Here is a 17762-nt window from a genome sequence, read left to right as displayed (position 1 = left end):
TCTGGCTGCTTGTAAGTGGGGCTTCCTTGCAGCCTTGAACAAGGTAGGCAGGCGCTTTGAGGTATTATTCCCCAAGTTAAGCAGTCTTCCTTGCTTTCCTCACAGATTTCGATGGAGTCCTCTATCATATTTCAAATCCTAATGGAGACAAAACCAAAGTGATGGTCAGTATTTCTTTGAAATTCTACAAGGAACTTCAGGCACATGGTGCTGATGAGGTAAGTTCCACATCATTTTCCTTAGGACTCTTGTTTCCTCTTCACCTTTTATTGGCAGCTTGCCACTCATAGAAGATCCGTGGCACTAGGTCAACCCCGTTGGTGCCAGGCCACTCGGACCAGCTTGTTCCCCTAACCAGGGGTTCTTGCTTCCATTTCCCATAATGCTGTAAAGAAGGATGCTTCCCAGGTGTTTTGGCTCTTTGCTTTTTACTCTAGAGAAATAGAGATGTTCCCTAACCACTGAAAACAAAAACAGCTTTAGTTCTCAAAAACTGCAATAAGGAATACTTTTCCTTGACTGATACAGAAATAGCTATTGCAAGACTGAGATGGATTCTGTTCTGTTTTTATAATATTGTGAAGCAGGTGTATAACTTCTGGCCTGTTTAAAGTTTATAATCTTAATTTCTCATTCTGGAAATGTAGACACCAATCTGCCCTTTAAATTTTTTAATTTAGTGTTCTTTAGAGCTGGCCCCTTCAAGTGTCTCTGCTTCCTTATGACTACCTTAGGGGAAATAAGAAAGGATGCCTATACGTTATGAAACTTGATGGCCATGCCTTATTTGCTGGCTTCTTTCAGTAGCTAAAGTGGCAGGTTTGGTTCCTGTTGAACTATCTTTGCTGTGGAGAGAGCCATTTATGGAAGAAAGAAAATGCTGTTACACCAGTGTGTGCACGTTGTGGTTGGTCTCAAAGCAGGAAGTATGACTCAGTTCCTGAATCAGTTTTCAAATGTCTTTTAGTTTTAACAAATAGGTTCTCCTTAATCTGGTGAATGGAGACACAGCCATTTCTATTTGCTTTTGATTAAGAGTGGTAACTTTTGAGTTTAAAATTTATATAATGGAAAGCCTTTCTGCAAAAGAATATGATCCAAATTGCAATGATTTTTTGGTATAAAAACTGAAATTGGTGTTAACCAAACAATACCAAGAGCCATAGGCAGTCACTTCCCTTAGTTACTCTGGTGCCATTGATCTGCCCCAGAAGTTCAAGGGAAGAGCCAAAACCTCCTCTGATTTGCCTCATAAGTTCAACGGAGGAAGAACCGTGTAGAAAATTTCTATTCAGGGTTATTTTATCTGAAAAAGAAAAGCTTCAGGAGGTAGACCTAGTCATATAAAGCACATGAAGGATTATTATAGAAAAGACAGTGGCTCACTCTTCTCTTTGCCAGAGGAGGAGCAAGAGGAAACAGGTGAGTGTTCAGGTGGACTAACCTAAGATAACTACCTGAAAAGACTTGTTAAACATTTGGACAGACAACTGAAAAATTGTGTGATCTTTCTCCTAGGCAGTCTTCTCTCTTTAAAGATCCAGGTGCAATAATAACACTAATCCCTGGAAGAGAGAAAGTGTTAAGCTAAATTTCTTAAATCTCCTCTCCAGTCTGTGCTTTCCTTCCGTGGAACTCCAGAACATTTTGCTATTCTTGTAGCTACCGCCAGGGTCAAAGAACCAACCCCACCCACTCAAGTGGGTGGAGTAAGTAACATTCATAGTTCTGGAGCAGAGTGCACAGTAAATGGCTCCCTGGGTTGGTTAAACAGTGACCAGCCTGTGATAACCACAGGAAGCTTGTTACTTTGTCACAGTTCCCTTTCAAGGCAGAAAGGCTCTGCTGCTTAAGTGGAAGGGTCTGATGGTGATGAGTGACAGGTTGCCTCCCCCCATCTCCTGGTGTTACGTTGGAAGAGGGGGCGCAGATTGACAAGTGAATCATGGTTATAAGTGCAAGTGAAGTAAACAGGGAAGCGTTGGCTGCTTGTGCTGGGAGGGAGCAGAGGAGTTGAACATGGTATAAATTTGTCTCTAGAACCTCTTAGATCTCAGAATATTAACTTAATAAGCTCCGAATTAAACGTTTTTTTTTAATACCTAAGGGGCTGTGGTTTCTTCCACATCTGATTTCCCCTTCTTCCTGGTACCAACAGTGCACACAGTACAGAATTGGAGTTCAGAGGTAGCATGCTAGTTAAAATTCTAATGGGATGTGCATGTCACCTTCCCCCCACCCCCCGCCCCCCACTCTTTAGGAGAAGTGTTATATGGGACACCAGAAGGTCAGATCTCTCTGTGCCACCAACAAACTCTGTGACCTTGAACTTCTCTCTTGAGTTCCTCTTCTGTGAAAGATACCTCACAGTGGCTGTACGGTTACCAAATAGGAACTACATGTGGCATTACTTGTCTTTCTTGGCATTTATACAAGCAACTGTGATCACTGGTTCATGCTTAGAGGTCCACTATATTATCCACAGTTTGCAAATTAAGAATTTCTTTCAGGGGCCGGCCCCATGGCCAAGTGTTTAAGTTCGTGCCCTCTGCTTTGGTGGCCCAAGGTTTCGCCGGTTCGGATCCTGGGCACAGACATGGTACCACTCGTCAGGCCACGCTGAGGCGGCATCCCACATGCCACTACTAGAGAGACCCACAACTAAAAAAATATGCAACTATGTACTGGAGGGATTGGGGGAGAAAAAGCCGGGGCGGGGGGAAGAAGACTGGCAACAGTTGTTAGCTCAGGTGCCAATCTTTAAATTAAAAAGAAAATTTCTTCCAGCTCTAGGAAAATGGTTAAATATGTAGAATATTAAAGAATATTTAAGAATAGGGAGAGAGCCTAACTGTGTGATAGTTTTTTGAAATGGGACACAAAATATATGGTTTGCTCCTGATTTTTTTTCTAATACCTAAGGAGTACATTGAAAGTAAGATTAGAAGGAAAGCATTGATATCCACTCAGATCCCTTTATTGCAGTCTGCAGGTGTATGGGCGCTGAGACCACAGCAGTGACCCCGCCTGCCTGCCCACGTGGAGCTCCACTCTGCTGCCTGTGCTCCAGAGCCTTTCTCTGGTTAATGGAATTCTTTAAAAAATGCATGTATAACTCTTAGGATTAAGATGAAAGCTTGTCCTTTTGTTCACTTTTACTTTGGTAACTTGTCGTAGATTAAGTACCCTTTTTTTTTTTTTGGCATCCCGGAAAATACAAAGAGGATCATTAGTGTGTTTGTGGTGAGATAGCGTTAGAAGTTTACTGGCTGTCTAGAGACAAAACCTGTTAAAGTACTGGGGTTGAGTATTGGCCTCAGTTTTACCTTCTTGTGGAATAGTGGTGACACCTCCCCTCCCCAAGTAGAAGTCTTTAGTGAGAGTTAGTAGTAAGCCATGTGTGTGTTTTTCCTCTTGAACATATAAAGACTAGCAAATACAGAAAAGATTATTAAGTTCTAATGGCTTTAATATTTACCTTGTTCTGTCTCCAAATAACCACCTTTCTACTTCTCAGTGTGTCCCATATAACATTTAAGTCAGAACTGTTTCTTCCAAAATAAAAAGATTGTTTCTTAAACCATGTCAGCCTGGGAGCAGTTCCCACCAGGTGAAGCAGTCACACTGGCAAAGAAGAAACAGGAAAGTGTAAAGAGGCTCTTGTTTTATCATTTACTCTAAAACGCTGGAAAGTAGCCAGCACAAGTATTGGTTTTTGGAAAAAGATATTTAGAGAGTACAATCTTCTGGAACCTGTTGGTATAAACAACTGGCTAAGATTCAGTTAGCCATTGTCTTTTGCCTTAAAAACGCTGGTTGGGGGGGTGCTGGCCCCGTGGCGCAGTGGTCAAGTTCACACATTCCACTTCGGTGGCCCGGGATTCGCCGGTTCGGATCCTGGGTGTAGGCCTAAGCAGCGCTTGTCAAGCCATGCTGTGGCAGGTGTCCCACATATAAAATGGCGGAAGATGGGCACAGATCTTAGCTCAGGGCTAATCGTCCTAAAAAAAAAAGAAAGAAAGAAAAAGCTGGTGATGAGCTAAATAATTTGAAAGTGTATAAGATAAGCAGGCTAACTGGAATCAGTTCCGAACAAGTCTGGTTTTATCTCTCCAGTCACCTGGGTTGGTGGTTTGTCCTATACTTAGTTGATAACTAACAATCTGCTCTCGCTTGAGTTTGGCATTCTTCTGCTCTTGAAAACAGAGACGATTATGTGCAGCATATGATCTGGAGAACAGAGAACAGATACAGGGTGTGACTGAATCCTAGAGTAAATGATGAGCCTTGATTGAAAAACAGATCTTAGATACTAACCTTTTGGATTTAGTTTCTGTTCTGTGAACGACTTGCTTATAACTCAGGTAAATCTGCTTCCCCGGCTATACCCAGTTTGCCATCAACCAAATGAAAGTTAGGAAGAACGCTGACTTAAGAAAAGCTTGGCAAATACAGTGCTTTAAAAAAAACGAAATTATCCTGGCCTCTGAATTAACATATTTGTTTTTGTATTTTCTAGTTATTAAAGAGGGTGTACGGGAGTTTCTTGGTAAATCCAGAATCAGGTATGTGGTAATGTGAGCGACTGTGGAATGACATGGACAGAGACCTTCCTGTTTGTACTGTGCTCTTTTTAGCCAAAGGATTTTGTTTAAATATTATTCATTTTACAAATATTTCTGCATGAGCTCAGTTCCCACGTCAGTTCTCTCCATAAAAATACCTTTTAAGGGAGCTGTGCGTTGTCCGGCAATGGTACACAGTGTGGCATACAGAATTGATGCATATCATTTTTAACATTTACTTGATAGGGCCAAGTGACTCTTAATCTTTGAGCCAGAGGATCACCTTTGTTTGCTCATGGTGATTAAAATTCCTTCTGAGGAGAATAAGCAAACATTGATTCCCACCCCCAGCCCCTTGTAACGCCTTTGTCTGTACACGGCACATTTGGAAAGGGAAAAGGAAATTCACAACTATTCTCACATTTTCGAGTAAGGAAAGTTTCAGCCTCTTTAATCCATTCTTCTAACAATATCTTCATCCCCGTGATTAAGTGGGAATCTCAAACTCTGAGGCATTTAGCTGGGCCCCATAGTGAGAACCAAGTAGTAAAACCATTTGAACATATTTGTAACTCAAATACTGTTACTATGGTACCTTGATTAGCAAATGGTTCTAAGAAGGAAGCTGTGTCTGTCTCTTTAAATAGCAGTTATTTTTTGCTAGCTTGTTTCCTCCCCCAGCCTTTTCTTTTTCACATTTTTACCACATGATACCACCTCACCACTCCCATTAGAACACCTTCCCATACCTTCTGTATGCTTCTCTGGAAACAAAATATCAAATACAGAAAGGTGCTTTTGGAATGTAACTTGTCACTAGGAGTGTTTGTGGATGGGACCTTTGCAGTCCATGAAGAATACTGAAATGAGTTGGTCCCCAAATTAATGGTATAAATATATTGCAGAAGTAAAAGCCAAAAGATAAATAACCCTGTAGGCTTTAGGGCGAATCAGGGAATTTCAGAAAGAGAGAAAAACAGAACTAGAAGAGAAAACTCATGTAGGACCTCGTGGGCATGCTTGTCACAGCTTGGATCCTAAAATCAGAACAGCAGAGTATAGCACGGAGAGCTTATGTTTCTGTCCCTGGGCCTTCTCTTACACTTCCTGCTAAAGCACAGACAGTGCCAGGTTGCAGACCTGGTGTTCATGCAAGTGCAAAGTGTAAAAATGTGTGAAGGTAGTGTCTCTTCCTTGTTTTCTGTGGGTTTGTCTGGGCGCGTTTGGAAACTCAGCAGCAACCCATACTAGATTTTGACTGTTTTTCATCCTTACTATGTTCTCTTCATCATATCAGAAGCCTTCCTTAAAGTCTGGCTTCAGCTGTAGTTTTATTTAGTTTGTTTTATTTGGCTTCTTAAAACTAGCAAACCCCGACTTTTTTTTTTTTTCTTTTTTTTAATCTAATCTTGTAGTCTGTTTGCTTATCTGATTTTCAGGTACCCAAAAGGGAATGATGATTGATAGTATTTCATAGTGGAGTGCCAAAAATGTGCTAAGCACTATCTAGAACAGAGATTTAGATAGCCCGTGCTCTCGATGAGGATAGCTCTGACGAAAAACACAGACCTCACAAATGCTCGTGGGAAAAAATTAAATAGTAACAAAGCATAAATGTTTAAGATAGTTGGAAACATGAAATCCATACAGTTCTGGTAAAATTATTCCCATTGGTTGCCTAGAATAGGAAATGATCCTTAGTGATATACAGATATTCTTGCAAAATCATCCATAGGCTTTTTGGCACATGTTAATTGTTTGGTTGTATAATCAAGTGTCCCAGCCTTTTTTGCTGGAATTTGCACTTAGTGTGCTGTAATGAGGCAGAATAGTGTAGTGGTCAGCAGACTTGGATTTCAGTCCCTGTTCTGCCCCATTTGTTGATGACCCGCTGTGCTTCAGGCACTTTAAATACTGTACATCCTTTTAATTCTCCCAAGAGTCTCCCCGTCCCAGCACCCCTTTTTTATAGCTGGAGGAATTGTAGAGGTTAGGCTAGGATTTGGCCCCAGTTCTGTTCAACTCTAAATTGAATTGCCTATACCTCTCTATCATGCTGCATTGCCATGGCTCCTTGCTGCTTTGAACTTCTTTTCTCCTCTAAAGTGAAAATAACCGTATCTGGCCTCCCTGCTTCAAAGAACTCTTGTGGAGATCAAATAAAGGAAGATATTTTAAAACACTGAAAATTTTACAGCATAGACAAGTAAAAGCTACTGGGGAGATATATATACATATATTTAACATATAATTCACTTTCATATATATATTACATAAATCTATGTATATAAATAAAATATATATGTGTATATGTTTTTAGGTTGTCCATACTCTGCCTCTTTCCACAAAGGGTTTGTGATGGCATGTAAGGGGGGGGGGGGTTATTTTATTATCAAAAAGCTGTCCAGCTGCTGACCACGCCAGCACTTGGCAGGTTAAACTGTCAGAGCAAAATCTATAACTCAGATTATAGCTTGATAGCATATACAACCCTGCATCACAACTGTGTCTGGAACACTAAATTTCGTTTTGTTTTTTTTTATTGAGTTATTGATAGGTTACAATCTTGTGAAATTTCACTTGTACATTAATGTTTGTCAGTCATGTTGTAAGTGCACCACTTCACCCTTTGGGCCCACCCCCCACCCCACCTTTCCGCTGGTATCCACTAAACTGTTCTTAGTCCATAATTTTAAATTCCTCATATGAGTGGAGTCATACACAGATTATCTTTCTCTCCCTGGCTTATTTCACTTAACATAATTCTCTCAAGGTCCATCCATGTTATTGCAAATGGAATGATTTTGTTCTGTTTTGCAGCTGAGTAGTATTCCATTGTATATATGTACCACATCTTCTTTATCCATTCGTCTGTTGCTGGACACTTAGGTTGCTTCCACGTCTTGGCTATTGTAAACAGTGCTGCAATAAACATTGGGGTGCATAGGACTTTTGGGATTGCTGACTTCAAGCTCTTTGGATAAATACCCAGTAGTGGGATGGCTGGATCGTATGGTAGTTCTATTTTTAATTTTTTGAGGAATCTCCATACTGTTTTCCATAGTGGCTGCACCAGTTTGCATTCCCACCAGCAGTGTATGAGGGTTCCTTTTTCTCCGCAACCTCTCCAACATTTGTTACTATTAGTTTTAGATATTTTTGTCATTCTAACGGATGTAAGGTGATATCTTAGTGTAGTTTTGATTTGCATTTCCCTGATGATCAGCAATGATGAGCATCTTTTCATGTGCCTATTGGCCATCAGTATATCTTCTTTGGAGAAATGTCTGTTCATGTCTCCAGCCCATTTTTTGATTGGGTTGTTTGCTGTTTTGTTGTTGAGTTGCGAGAGTTCTTTATATATTATGGATATTAAGCCTTTGTCAGCTATATGACTTGCAAATATTTTTTCCCAGTTAGTGGGTTGTTTTTTTGTTTCAATCCTGTTTTCATTTGCCTTGAAGAAGCTCTTTAATCTGATGAAGTCCCATTTGTTTATTCTTTCTATTGTGTTTCCCTTCTCTGAGAAGGCATGGTGTCCGAAAAGATCCTTTTAATACTGATGTCAAAGAGTGTACTGCCTGCGTTTTCGTCCAGGAGCCTTATGGTTTCAGGTCTCACCTTTAGGTCTTAAATCCATTTTGAGTTTATTTTAGTGAATGGTGAAAAAGAATGGTCAATTTTCATTCTTCTACATGTGGCTTTCCAGTTTTCCCAGCACCATTTGTTGAAAAGACTTTCTTTTCTCCATTGTATGCCCTCAGCTCCTTTGTCAAAGATAAGCTGTCCATAGATGTGTGGTTTTATTTCTGGGCTTTCAATTCTGTTCCATTGATCTGTGCGCCTGTTTTTGTACCAGTACCATGCTGTTTTGATTACTGTAGCTTTGTAGTATGTTTTGAAGTCAGGGATTGTGATGCCTCCCGTTTTGTTCTTTTTTCTCAGGATTGCTTTAGAAATTCGGGGTCTTTTGTTGCCCCATACGAATTTTAGGATTCTTTGTTCTAATTCTGTAAAGAATGTCATTGGGATTCTGATTGGGATGGAGTTGATCTGTAGATTGCTTTAGGTAGAACGGACATTTTAACTATGTTTATTCTTCCAATCCATGTACGTGGAATGTCTTTCCATCTCCTTATGTCGTCATCCAGTTCTCTCAGAAAGGCCTTGTAATTTTCATTATATGGGTCCTTCACTTCCTTAGTTAAATTTACCCCAAGGTATTTTATTCTTTTTGTTGCGATTGTGAATGGTATTGTATTCTTGAGTTCTTTTTCTGTTGGTGGAACACTAAATTTCTAATCAAAGTTCTCGGATTATATGTGACTGCCTCCCATTCCTTATTTGTAATCAATCATCTTTGATATTAATTCAAAATTTTGCATAGCATTTGTTAGTTAGCTATATATATTTGCAGTGATTTTTACAAGAATTAAGATTTTATTTCACCTCATTTGCCCTAGAGGTGGATGGGAGTGGACGACATTCTCCCTGGGTTAAAAGCACGAACACAGACAAAGTAAAATGTCATTAGGACCTGAAAAGTTGTTTTTAATGTAACTCCTGGGTGTTTTTTTCCCCTCCAGGATACAATGTCTCTTTGCTATACGACCTTGAAAATCTGCCTGCCTCCAAGGATTCCATTGTGCATCAGGCTGGCATGTTGAAACGAAACTGTTTTGCCTCTGTCTTCGAGAAGTACTTCCAATTCCAAGAAGAGGGCAAGGAAGGAGAGAACAGGGCAGTTATCCATTATAGAGATGATGAGACCATGTGAGTATAGAATTTGGTCCTGAAGTCTGGGTGGGGCTGTCACACGCTTACTGAAAGACACACAGCTAAGTCAATCCTTAAACTCTTTTATGTGACTCTCCCTGACATGTCTCTCTCATAAAATTCTTTAAGCCAGGATGTAGATGATTTGGGGTAGGTGTGAAGGGTCACTTCTAGTCTCCAGATATTGAAAGTTGGTGAAAGATGAAAAGAGAATCCAGTGCTTTCCTTTAAGGCATCACTATTCTGAATCCCCTTCTGTAATATAGCCTTGATAATAATAAGGCAGACGGTGACCACAGGTTCTGTGTTATTGCAAGTCTTAGATCATCTGCATACTGTAAATCTCATATAAAGAAAGAAATTTTTAAAAGTGGAGTTCTGAGAATCACTAACTCTGGGTTCCGTGTCATACTGTATAGACAATTGATAACATCTGCTGTGAGTGATCTTCATCTCCTGCCTCTCTTAGGGCGTGCATTTGTTAGACTTTGTTGGCCATAAACACTTAATCTCACTTGACATGCCTTGTTTTATGAATTAGGACGTTTATGACTTTACCCTCCTGTTTCACTTGCAGATCAAATTCTTAATAAAACCCCGTTCTGATTCTGTACTTACTGTCATGGGTTTTGTTCCCCTCAGGTATGTTGAGTCTAAAAAGGACAGAGTCACAGTAGTCTTCAGCACGGTGTTTAAGGATGACGACGATGTGGTCATTGGAAAGGTCTTCATGCAGGTATGGAGTGGACATCTTGAGGGGGAAGCATGGTGTGATGATTTATACTTTGGGACCAAAACACGCCATAAGCAGAGAAAAGAGATTGGCAGCTGTGTTGGTGCTGGAGCTTGTCAGAGACTTAATTAAACAGCCTCCTCGGACCCACTGAATGTGTTCGTTGGTGGTGGTGGTTTCAGCCTTTTGCAGGACTGGACTAGAGGGTGACCTGAGTGTTAAACACACTAACAACGTGACTGAATCTGAAGCATCCTGCCTGCCATGCGGTCTCTATTTAAAGCTTGGTCACGGTTCCTGCCCTCTTGTGTTTGCTCAGGTTTCCAGCACGGTCTGTTCTTGCCTTGGTTTAGTCCTAAAGTCTTTTCAGAATAGAGTCTACAGGAACTTCTTAAGTAGTAGATAATGCACTCACAGGGCGGAGTTGTTTAACTGGCAGTGAAGAGCTTCAGCCTGTGCTTGACCGCGGTCACCTCAGAAGCGGCTCCTCTGCCAGGGAGAGCAGTGGGGGGCAGCAGGACAGTTTGTGATTGGAATTCTGGGGCAGCTGGACTCAGGGCTGATACAGCACACCCATTGTGGCTTTGTCATGCTGTCTGCTAACTAGTTGCTGTCTCTAGGACATGAGAGCTCGTCGGTGAGGTGGAATCCAGGCTGGTTTCTTCTGAGATGGCTCAGCATTCGAAATCTAGTATAGTCCTTAAATTTTCAAAAAACTTTTGTACGTTCATTCTGTTCCTTGGCAGGGTAATGAGATTTAAAAATTCTGGGACAATCTTTTTTGCCAAGTAGAATTGAAACATAGTTGTGCTTAATATAATGAGGATACTTTGTGTGTAGCCTTTCCAAGTGGCTAGGGAAATCTTCAGAAACAGTATCCCCAATTTGATCTATTTCTAGTGGCTTTTTGTGTTTAGGCTCATTAATCAGAAACTCTAATTTTAGAGTCCGTATGCAGAAAAATTGGAATATTGACACTTCCAGCGTTTGAAAGTACTAAACTTTATACTCTCTAAAGTGTGTGTGTGAATACATAGATATATAGAGAGAGAGAGAGATAGTGGGTCCTAAATGTAAGCCTCTAGACAGGCATTTCATGTGTTTTTATAGAGAATTGACAAGGGAATTAAATTCAGTAGCTCAGAAATTGGGCTAAATCCAGACTGACGGACTAATTTTAAAAGCATTAAAGTATATATTTAGATTTGGCTGGTTTGTTACCAGTCTTGTTCCATTTTATTCTAAGCGACATCTTAACTTATTTTTATACTTTAAACAGATCTTATCTTGGAGAATTTACTGGAGATTTGCTCCTCAGGAGAATTTTGCGTATTCCTTTTCGCCTGTGAAATTAAACTCCTCCCTCACAGTCCGTGTGGTAGGGCGCTTGTCTAAAAGGGTGGACAGAGTCTCTGCATTTTTACACTGACAGTATCTCCAGTGAGTGACTGGCCTGACACCACGCAGGCCCAGCTGTTGTCTAGGAATGTGAGAAGGCTGTGCTCAGGAAGCCATCTGCCCTGCCTCCTCTCCAAATTCCAAGGCGAGGGTAATTTATTTGAAATGACCATAGAAACCTGGACATAGTTTGCTGGGTTTTCTCCCCCAAATAAATCATCAGAACATTTTCCTCGGCCTAGGTAAATTGCTAGGAGAAAGGAGAGCAGTGGATGTCTAGCACACAACGTTGTGACCCAGGGACCCTGATTGAAGTTCCTCATGACCACTAATCTGCTTGCTGTGGGCCTCTGTGGGTTTTGCCATGCCAGCATGCACCTCCAGCGTGGTCAGAACACGATTCCTGCTTTTGTCATTTGGCAGGCAGACGCCGAGGGGTGCTTACTGCCTCTAGGAAGCAGATGGGAGTTCCATTCCCCGCTCACGTGGATGGCCTAGTGCTCGGCTTTGGTGCGTTATCTTTGTAGGCATGCAAGCTTAGCACTAAAGTCTGGTAGACATCATCATTTCATCGCTCGTTCTGTGAAAAGCAGCAGGGACAAGTTACGCCCAGGACCTAAGAAACGTTAAGACAAGTTACGCCCAGGACCTAAGAAACGTTAAGTGGGAACCACAGGTTTCTTTATGTTCAGGGACATGACACACACAATCTGCCTCTTAGGCAATTGTGAAGGTGTTATTTTGAAGACCCTTTCTACCTATATACATATGTGGTTATATCTATAGGATTTTTTTTTTTTTTGAGGGAGATTAGCCCTCAGCTAACATCCGTGCCCATCTTCCTCTACTTTATATGTGGGACACCTACCACAGCATGGCTTGATGAGCAGTACGTAGGTCCACACCTGGGGTCTGAACTGGTGAACCCCAGGCTGCCAAAGCAGAACGTGCAAACTTAACTGCTGCGCCACCGGGCCGGCCCCTAGGATATTGATTTTTTAATATATTAATTATTTTTCCACCAACCATTAGAAGCCAGTGGGAACACTGAGTCCTGTTCAGTAATTTTGGTAGGTACTGCCAAACTCTCCTCCACAAAGGGTGTACCATTTGCCCTCCCACGTGTGGTGCGTGGGAATGCTCATTTCCCCAGAGTGTGTTGTCGGGCTTTTGGATTTCCGCCAATCTGATAGGTTAAAATGGTATCTGCGTTTTCTTATGAGCAAGGTCAAAACATCTTTTCTTGTGTTGAAGGCTATTTGTTTTTGTTTTCCTGTGGGCTGTCTCTTTCTGTCTTTTACCCGTTTCTATTGGGTTATTGATCTTCTCGATTTCTTTATATACTAGGGAGCTAAGCCCTTTGTTAAAAGAGTTGCAAATATTTTTTCTACTTTGTCACTAGACTTTGTGGCTTTGAGTGTTTTCCCATGCAGAAGTTTATTTTCATGTAGTTAAATTGATCAGTCTTCTCTTTTATGGCTTCTAAATTTTGAGTCAGTTTAAAACTCATTCCCTACTCCAAGGTTATGAAGAACTTTCCCTGTATTATTTTTATGGTGTTTTTACAGTTTCGTATTTTACACATAAATCTTTTTCTCTATTCGGAGTTTCTCCTGGTTAAGGTATAAAAGATGTATCCTTTTTTTTCCTAAATGGCTACCCACTTGTCCCAGTAGCAGTTATTTAAAAATCCCTGTTCATACCGCTCATTTAAGGTGCTACCTTTATCATACACTAAATTTCTCTATCTGTTTGGATTTATTTTGAACTTCCTATGATATATTGTACTTTGAAGGAAGAGAGAAGTAGCATTGTGATGCAGGATTGTTGAGACGTATGTAACAAAGACATGGAAGAAAACGGAAAGCCATTTGGGTTGGTTGGTTGGTTGGTTTTTAAGTGTTATTTAAGAGAGAGAAACAACGGATAAAGGGCTAAAGGATGGTCCCAAACCAGAGGTATGTTATTAACCAAGTCTGAAATTTGGTTATTTTCCACGTACAGAATTGCTGAAACTAATAAATCCCCACAGGTTTGCAAATACCCCATCTGGTTGTGAACACACATGTACCAGTGAATTGGAGCCTTCGAGATGCTTAACACAAGAAAACGCCAGCAGACAGTTATTATCTGTTCTCTTTTCTCCCCTGGGGCTACAGACTTAAAACCAATAGAAGTTAGAAAACTTCGCACCCTATTCAGGATGAATGGTGTTTGCTAGAGAGGGCAATCTCAGAAGCTTGGCTTTAGGAATTTCCATTTTGAATGACCTAGACTTCTTCCCTACCTCCCCAGATAGTTTTCCTATGGGGAATAAGATGTGTTTGAAAGGGCGCTAACCTAACCCAGCAGTGTTCATTTTGTGTCCCCTGACCTTTAGAAGCCAAGCCGTGCTGGCTGGGAGGCAGGGTGGGGAGGCAGGGAGGTCAAACCGGGCAGTGTTGCCTTTCCTTGCTGCTTCTTTCCTTAGGGCTTGCTCATCAGTGTGTACTCTCTTATCTGCAAATGGAAGCGTAGTCCTACTCCGTCCTTCCCAGTGAGATGGCGCTGAGTCAGCTTGGGTAGAAGTGCTTTCTTTCATTCCGCAAGCCTTGTGCTGGACACCTCTTTGGGGTTTTTTTGTTGTTTTGGTTTTTTTGAGGAAGATTAGCCCTGCAGTAACTGCTGCCAATCCTCCTCTTTTTGCTGAGGAAACCTGGCCCTGAGCTAACGTCCGTGCCCATCTTCCTCCACTTTATATGTAGGACGCCTGCCACAGCATGGCTTGCCAAGCGGTGCCCTGTCCGCACCTGGGATCCGAACTAGCAAACCCCGGGCTGCCGAAGTGGAACGTGTGCACTTAACCACTGTGCCACCGGGCTGGCCCCTGGACACCTCTTTGAAGGACAGAGGAATAGATACAGAGACGGATAAAGCAGGATCTTTGGCTCAAGGAGCTCACAGCCTGGTAGGGAAGGCAGATGCGTTAATGAATAGTAAAGTGTCACAGTAGAAGTTTGTAGAAAAGCCATGGCAATTCCAACAAGAGAGCACTCCAACAAGAGAGCAGCCCGCTGCCCCGGCCTGTGGAGATGGCATTACAGAAGGGGTCGTATTTGAACAGCAGCCGCAGAACATTGCAGGCTGAATGGCTGTGTAGACGGGTCTTAGGCCTTGTAGAACTCAGAGGCCTTGGAAAGCCCTTGGTTTCTTCTGCCATCACTCAGTGACTTTGAATCATCTGGCTTTACTGGCAAATCTCGTTCTGTTTTTGTAGATCTGGGTTGAGATGGGGATGCCTTCTATCACATGTCTCTTTACACAGGAATGTATGGATTGGAAAAGTTTGAGGTTTAGAGAGTAGAACATGGAAGGAATGGCCTGGTTTTTAATCCTCCGTCGTTTTTCTGTAGTTTGATGAGGATGGATACATTTTGTTAAGGGCGATGAGCTCTTATGCAGAGTAGTGGTTATTTATTTCAGAGCCATTCAAGAGCCAGAATTAAAAACTAGACTGTCATTTCTCATGTTACATGGTCCCCTTTTTTTAATGAACACTAACGCAGCTCAGCTTCTTTAGCTCCGTTGTCCTCTGCCACCAAGAAAGGCTTAAATTTGGTCTAAAGTTCTGATTGATGAATTCTAAGTATCAACAGGATCTAAGACATTTCAGTGAAGGAAGACTCATGCAAAGGCCCGGAGCCCAGAGAAAGTGTGGTATTCGTGAAACTGGACAAGGTGGAGGTGGAATGAGGGGAGTGATGAAAAATGGGTCATCTTGTAAGGGGCTTTATATCTAAAGACAGGAGTTAAGACTTCATCTGAGAGGCCGGCCCCGTAGCTGAGTGGTTAAGTTCGCGCACTCTGCCTCGGCGGCCAGGGCTTCACTGGTTCGGATCCTGGGCGCAGACATGGTCACCACTCATCAAGCCACGCTGAGGTGGCGTCCCACATTCCACAACTAAAAATACACAACTGTGTACCAGGGACTTTGGGGAGAAAAAGGGAAAATAAAATCTTAAAAAAAAAAAAAAGAGACTTCATCTGAAAGTCATAACCAAACTAAAGCTTGGATTCCACTTACCTCGAAATTTTAAAGATTTCCTGAAAAATATAACTTCTTTTCACATTAAATCAAAAGGAACTAATAAGCAATAGTCCTTATCCTAAATGTAATGTGGCTCTCCCAGTGCTCTGCAGTTGGTTGTGTGTTTAGTCTCGGGTGTCATTTTACCCCTGTGCTGTTCCAGAACAAGAGAGAGGGAAGGGGAGTGACAGTGCTTGACATCGCATTTTGAAGCTCAGACTTGTCAAGTGCGTTGTCGTAGCTCCTTTTTGAATCTGAAGTGTGTCAATAGCAGCCAGCACTTGTAATGTTTCCTGTTAGGTGCAGTTTATTTTTAGACATCTGCTGGTCCCCGGGCTACAAAGGTCGTACCCCACAGGGCAAACCCCATAGCAAAAGTTGCTATTCATCTTACACCAGATTCTCTTCTGGTTGTTTGTTGCTTCATCCTGGCAGGAGTTCAAAGAAGGACGCAGAGCCAGCCACACAGCCCCACAGGTCCTCTTTAGCCACAGGGAACCTCCTCTGGAGCTGAAGGACACCGACGCTGCCGTGGGTGACAACATCGGCTATATTACCTTCGGTAAGCGGGGCAGGGCTGCCACGTTCACGCGTTCATATTGCAGATTGCGAGTCTGGAAGGACCTTTGTTCATATGGTAAGGGGGGCAAAAGCAGGCATGCTAAGTTGTTTTTACTGCCATTGCCGTGACTGTAGGAGGGGTGTCACGGGACTCTAATTACAGGTCGTGTGCTATTTTTGTACAGTAATCATTTCCCGTTTTTCTTAATCCTACTGAAGAAAGGGTAGCCTCAGACGCCCAGTGGTGAGGGTTGGGAGCACGTAGGGTCGCTAAGCAGCTGGGTGGAGATGCTCTGTCCTTTGGCATTTCTTGGTTTTCTGCTTATTAAGCCCAGGCTCCAGCCGTGATTCACTTATTCCACTTTTCCACTGAAGAAGTTCCAGTCTGCCTGCCTCACGGTTACTTCAGCCTAGTGAGCTGGCTCATTATCGAGCTGACAGTTGGAAATAACAGCTCATTCACACAGGGCACCTGATTTCACTGAAATGTCTCCTTTTGTGAGGTTCTGTTTGATTCACCTCAGTGTTAAGATGTACCTGTTATATTGGTGATGAGCGACTTGATTTACCATATTTCATGAAGTTTAAGCTGCACCTTTTTTTTCACATTATTATCTTTCGGTTGGGATGCAGCTTACAATTCATGGCATGTCACAGTTTAATTGGCAGCATTTCTCTCTTTACGGTGCATAAACTAATGGTAAACTTATAGTCAGTAGCCTCTTAGATTCTGTGCAGTGTAGTGGTCTCCTGGCCTGGTGCTCATTTCTCTTCAGGGCACATTGACACAGGGCTCCCACCCTTTCTTAGGAAGCATTCCTTTTGATTTCAGCAAAACTTCGTACTCAGAGCATTTAGCTGGCAGTCAGAGTGCTGGGTAGAGTAGGTGCAGAAGGGAGAGGGGATTCCGGAAGCCAAGGAGGGGTGCAGGCCTGCCCAAGGGTACAGGCTGCATGGCGCACAGTCTCCAGGGCTCGCGAGGGCTGTCTCCGCCGCCCTGGCTGGGCAGCTCCTCCTGCCTGTCCTCGTCACGAAGCTGTAGGCCTTACGCCCTGGTGCTTGGTGTCTACCCTAGACTGCGGGGCCTCTCTGGAGTCTCGTCTCTCTGAAGGATGGCTCCTCTTCAGTCCAAGGACCAGGGCAGACAGGCTTTGTATCCTAATCCCGATTGCTTAAGGTGAAGCGTTCTCTCCAAGGTCCACCCAGGTGGCTGAGTGTCTCCTCCCAGAGAGAGTGCTGACTGCAGGCAGGGGCTGGGAGGTGTGTGGTTAACATGGAATAGATTTCAGAACGGTTCCCACCACGCTCTCCTCCGTCGTTCTTGAGGTCCCTCATTTGCTCTCACTGGCACCTGCTGTGGTCATGGTGTCTATTCTTGCCTCTTCTCGAGGAGAAAACCCTGACAAAGCCTGGGCAGAATGAAACAAGTGGATTGTACTTAAGCAGGGAGAGAGTGGGGTTGACTTCCTGCCCTCTGGCAGTGGTGTTACACCCTGACGCCTCGGCTGTGTCCCCACCCACAGTGCTGTTCCCTCGCCACACCAACGCCAGCGCTCGAGACAACACCATCAACCTGATCCACACGTTTCGGGACTACCTGCACTACCACATCAAGTGCTCTAAGGTGAGGGGCCCAGCATCCCCAGCCGTGTGCTCCGGCTCG

At 42.8% G+C, this 17762-nt stretch overlaps 1 protein-coding gene across 1 annotated transcript in view; it reads left to right on the top strand.

Annotated features, from left to right (window-relative positions):
- The window catches only part of ARPC2 (actin related protein 2/3 complex subunit 2), a 30792-nt gene that overhangs the window by 9765 nt on the left and 3265 nt on the right, over window positions 1-17762 (top strand). Inside the window, exons 4-9 of the mRNA XM_046643683.1 lie at window positions 106-218; window positions 4520-4565; window positions 9152-9338; window positions 9984-10077; window positions 15974-16100; window positions 17623-17723. Coding sequence (XP_046499639.1) covers window positions 106-218; window positions 4520-4565; window positions 9152-9338; window positions 9984-10077; window positions 15974-16100; window positions 17623-17723 — 668 coding nt within the window. The remainder of the gene's footprint in view (window positions 1-105; window positions 219-4519; window positions 4566-9151; window positions 9339-9983; window positions 10078-15973; window positions 16101-17622; window positions 17724-17762) is intronic.

Source organism: Equus quagga, chromosome 17 (assembly GCF_021613505.1).
Source record: "Equus quagga isolate Etosha38 chromosome 17, UCLA_HA_Equagga_1.0, whole genome shotgun sequence".
In the NCBI taxonomy this organism is placed as follows: Eukaryota; Metazoa; Chordata; class Mammalia; order Perissodactyla; family Equidae; genus Equus; species Equus quagga.
This window is presented reverse-complemented; position numbering and strand designations above follow the sequence as displayed.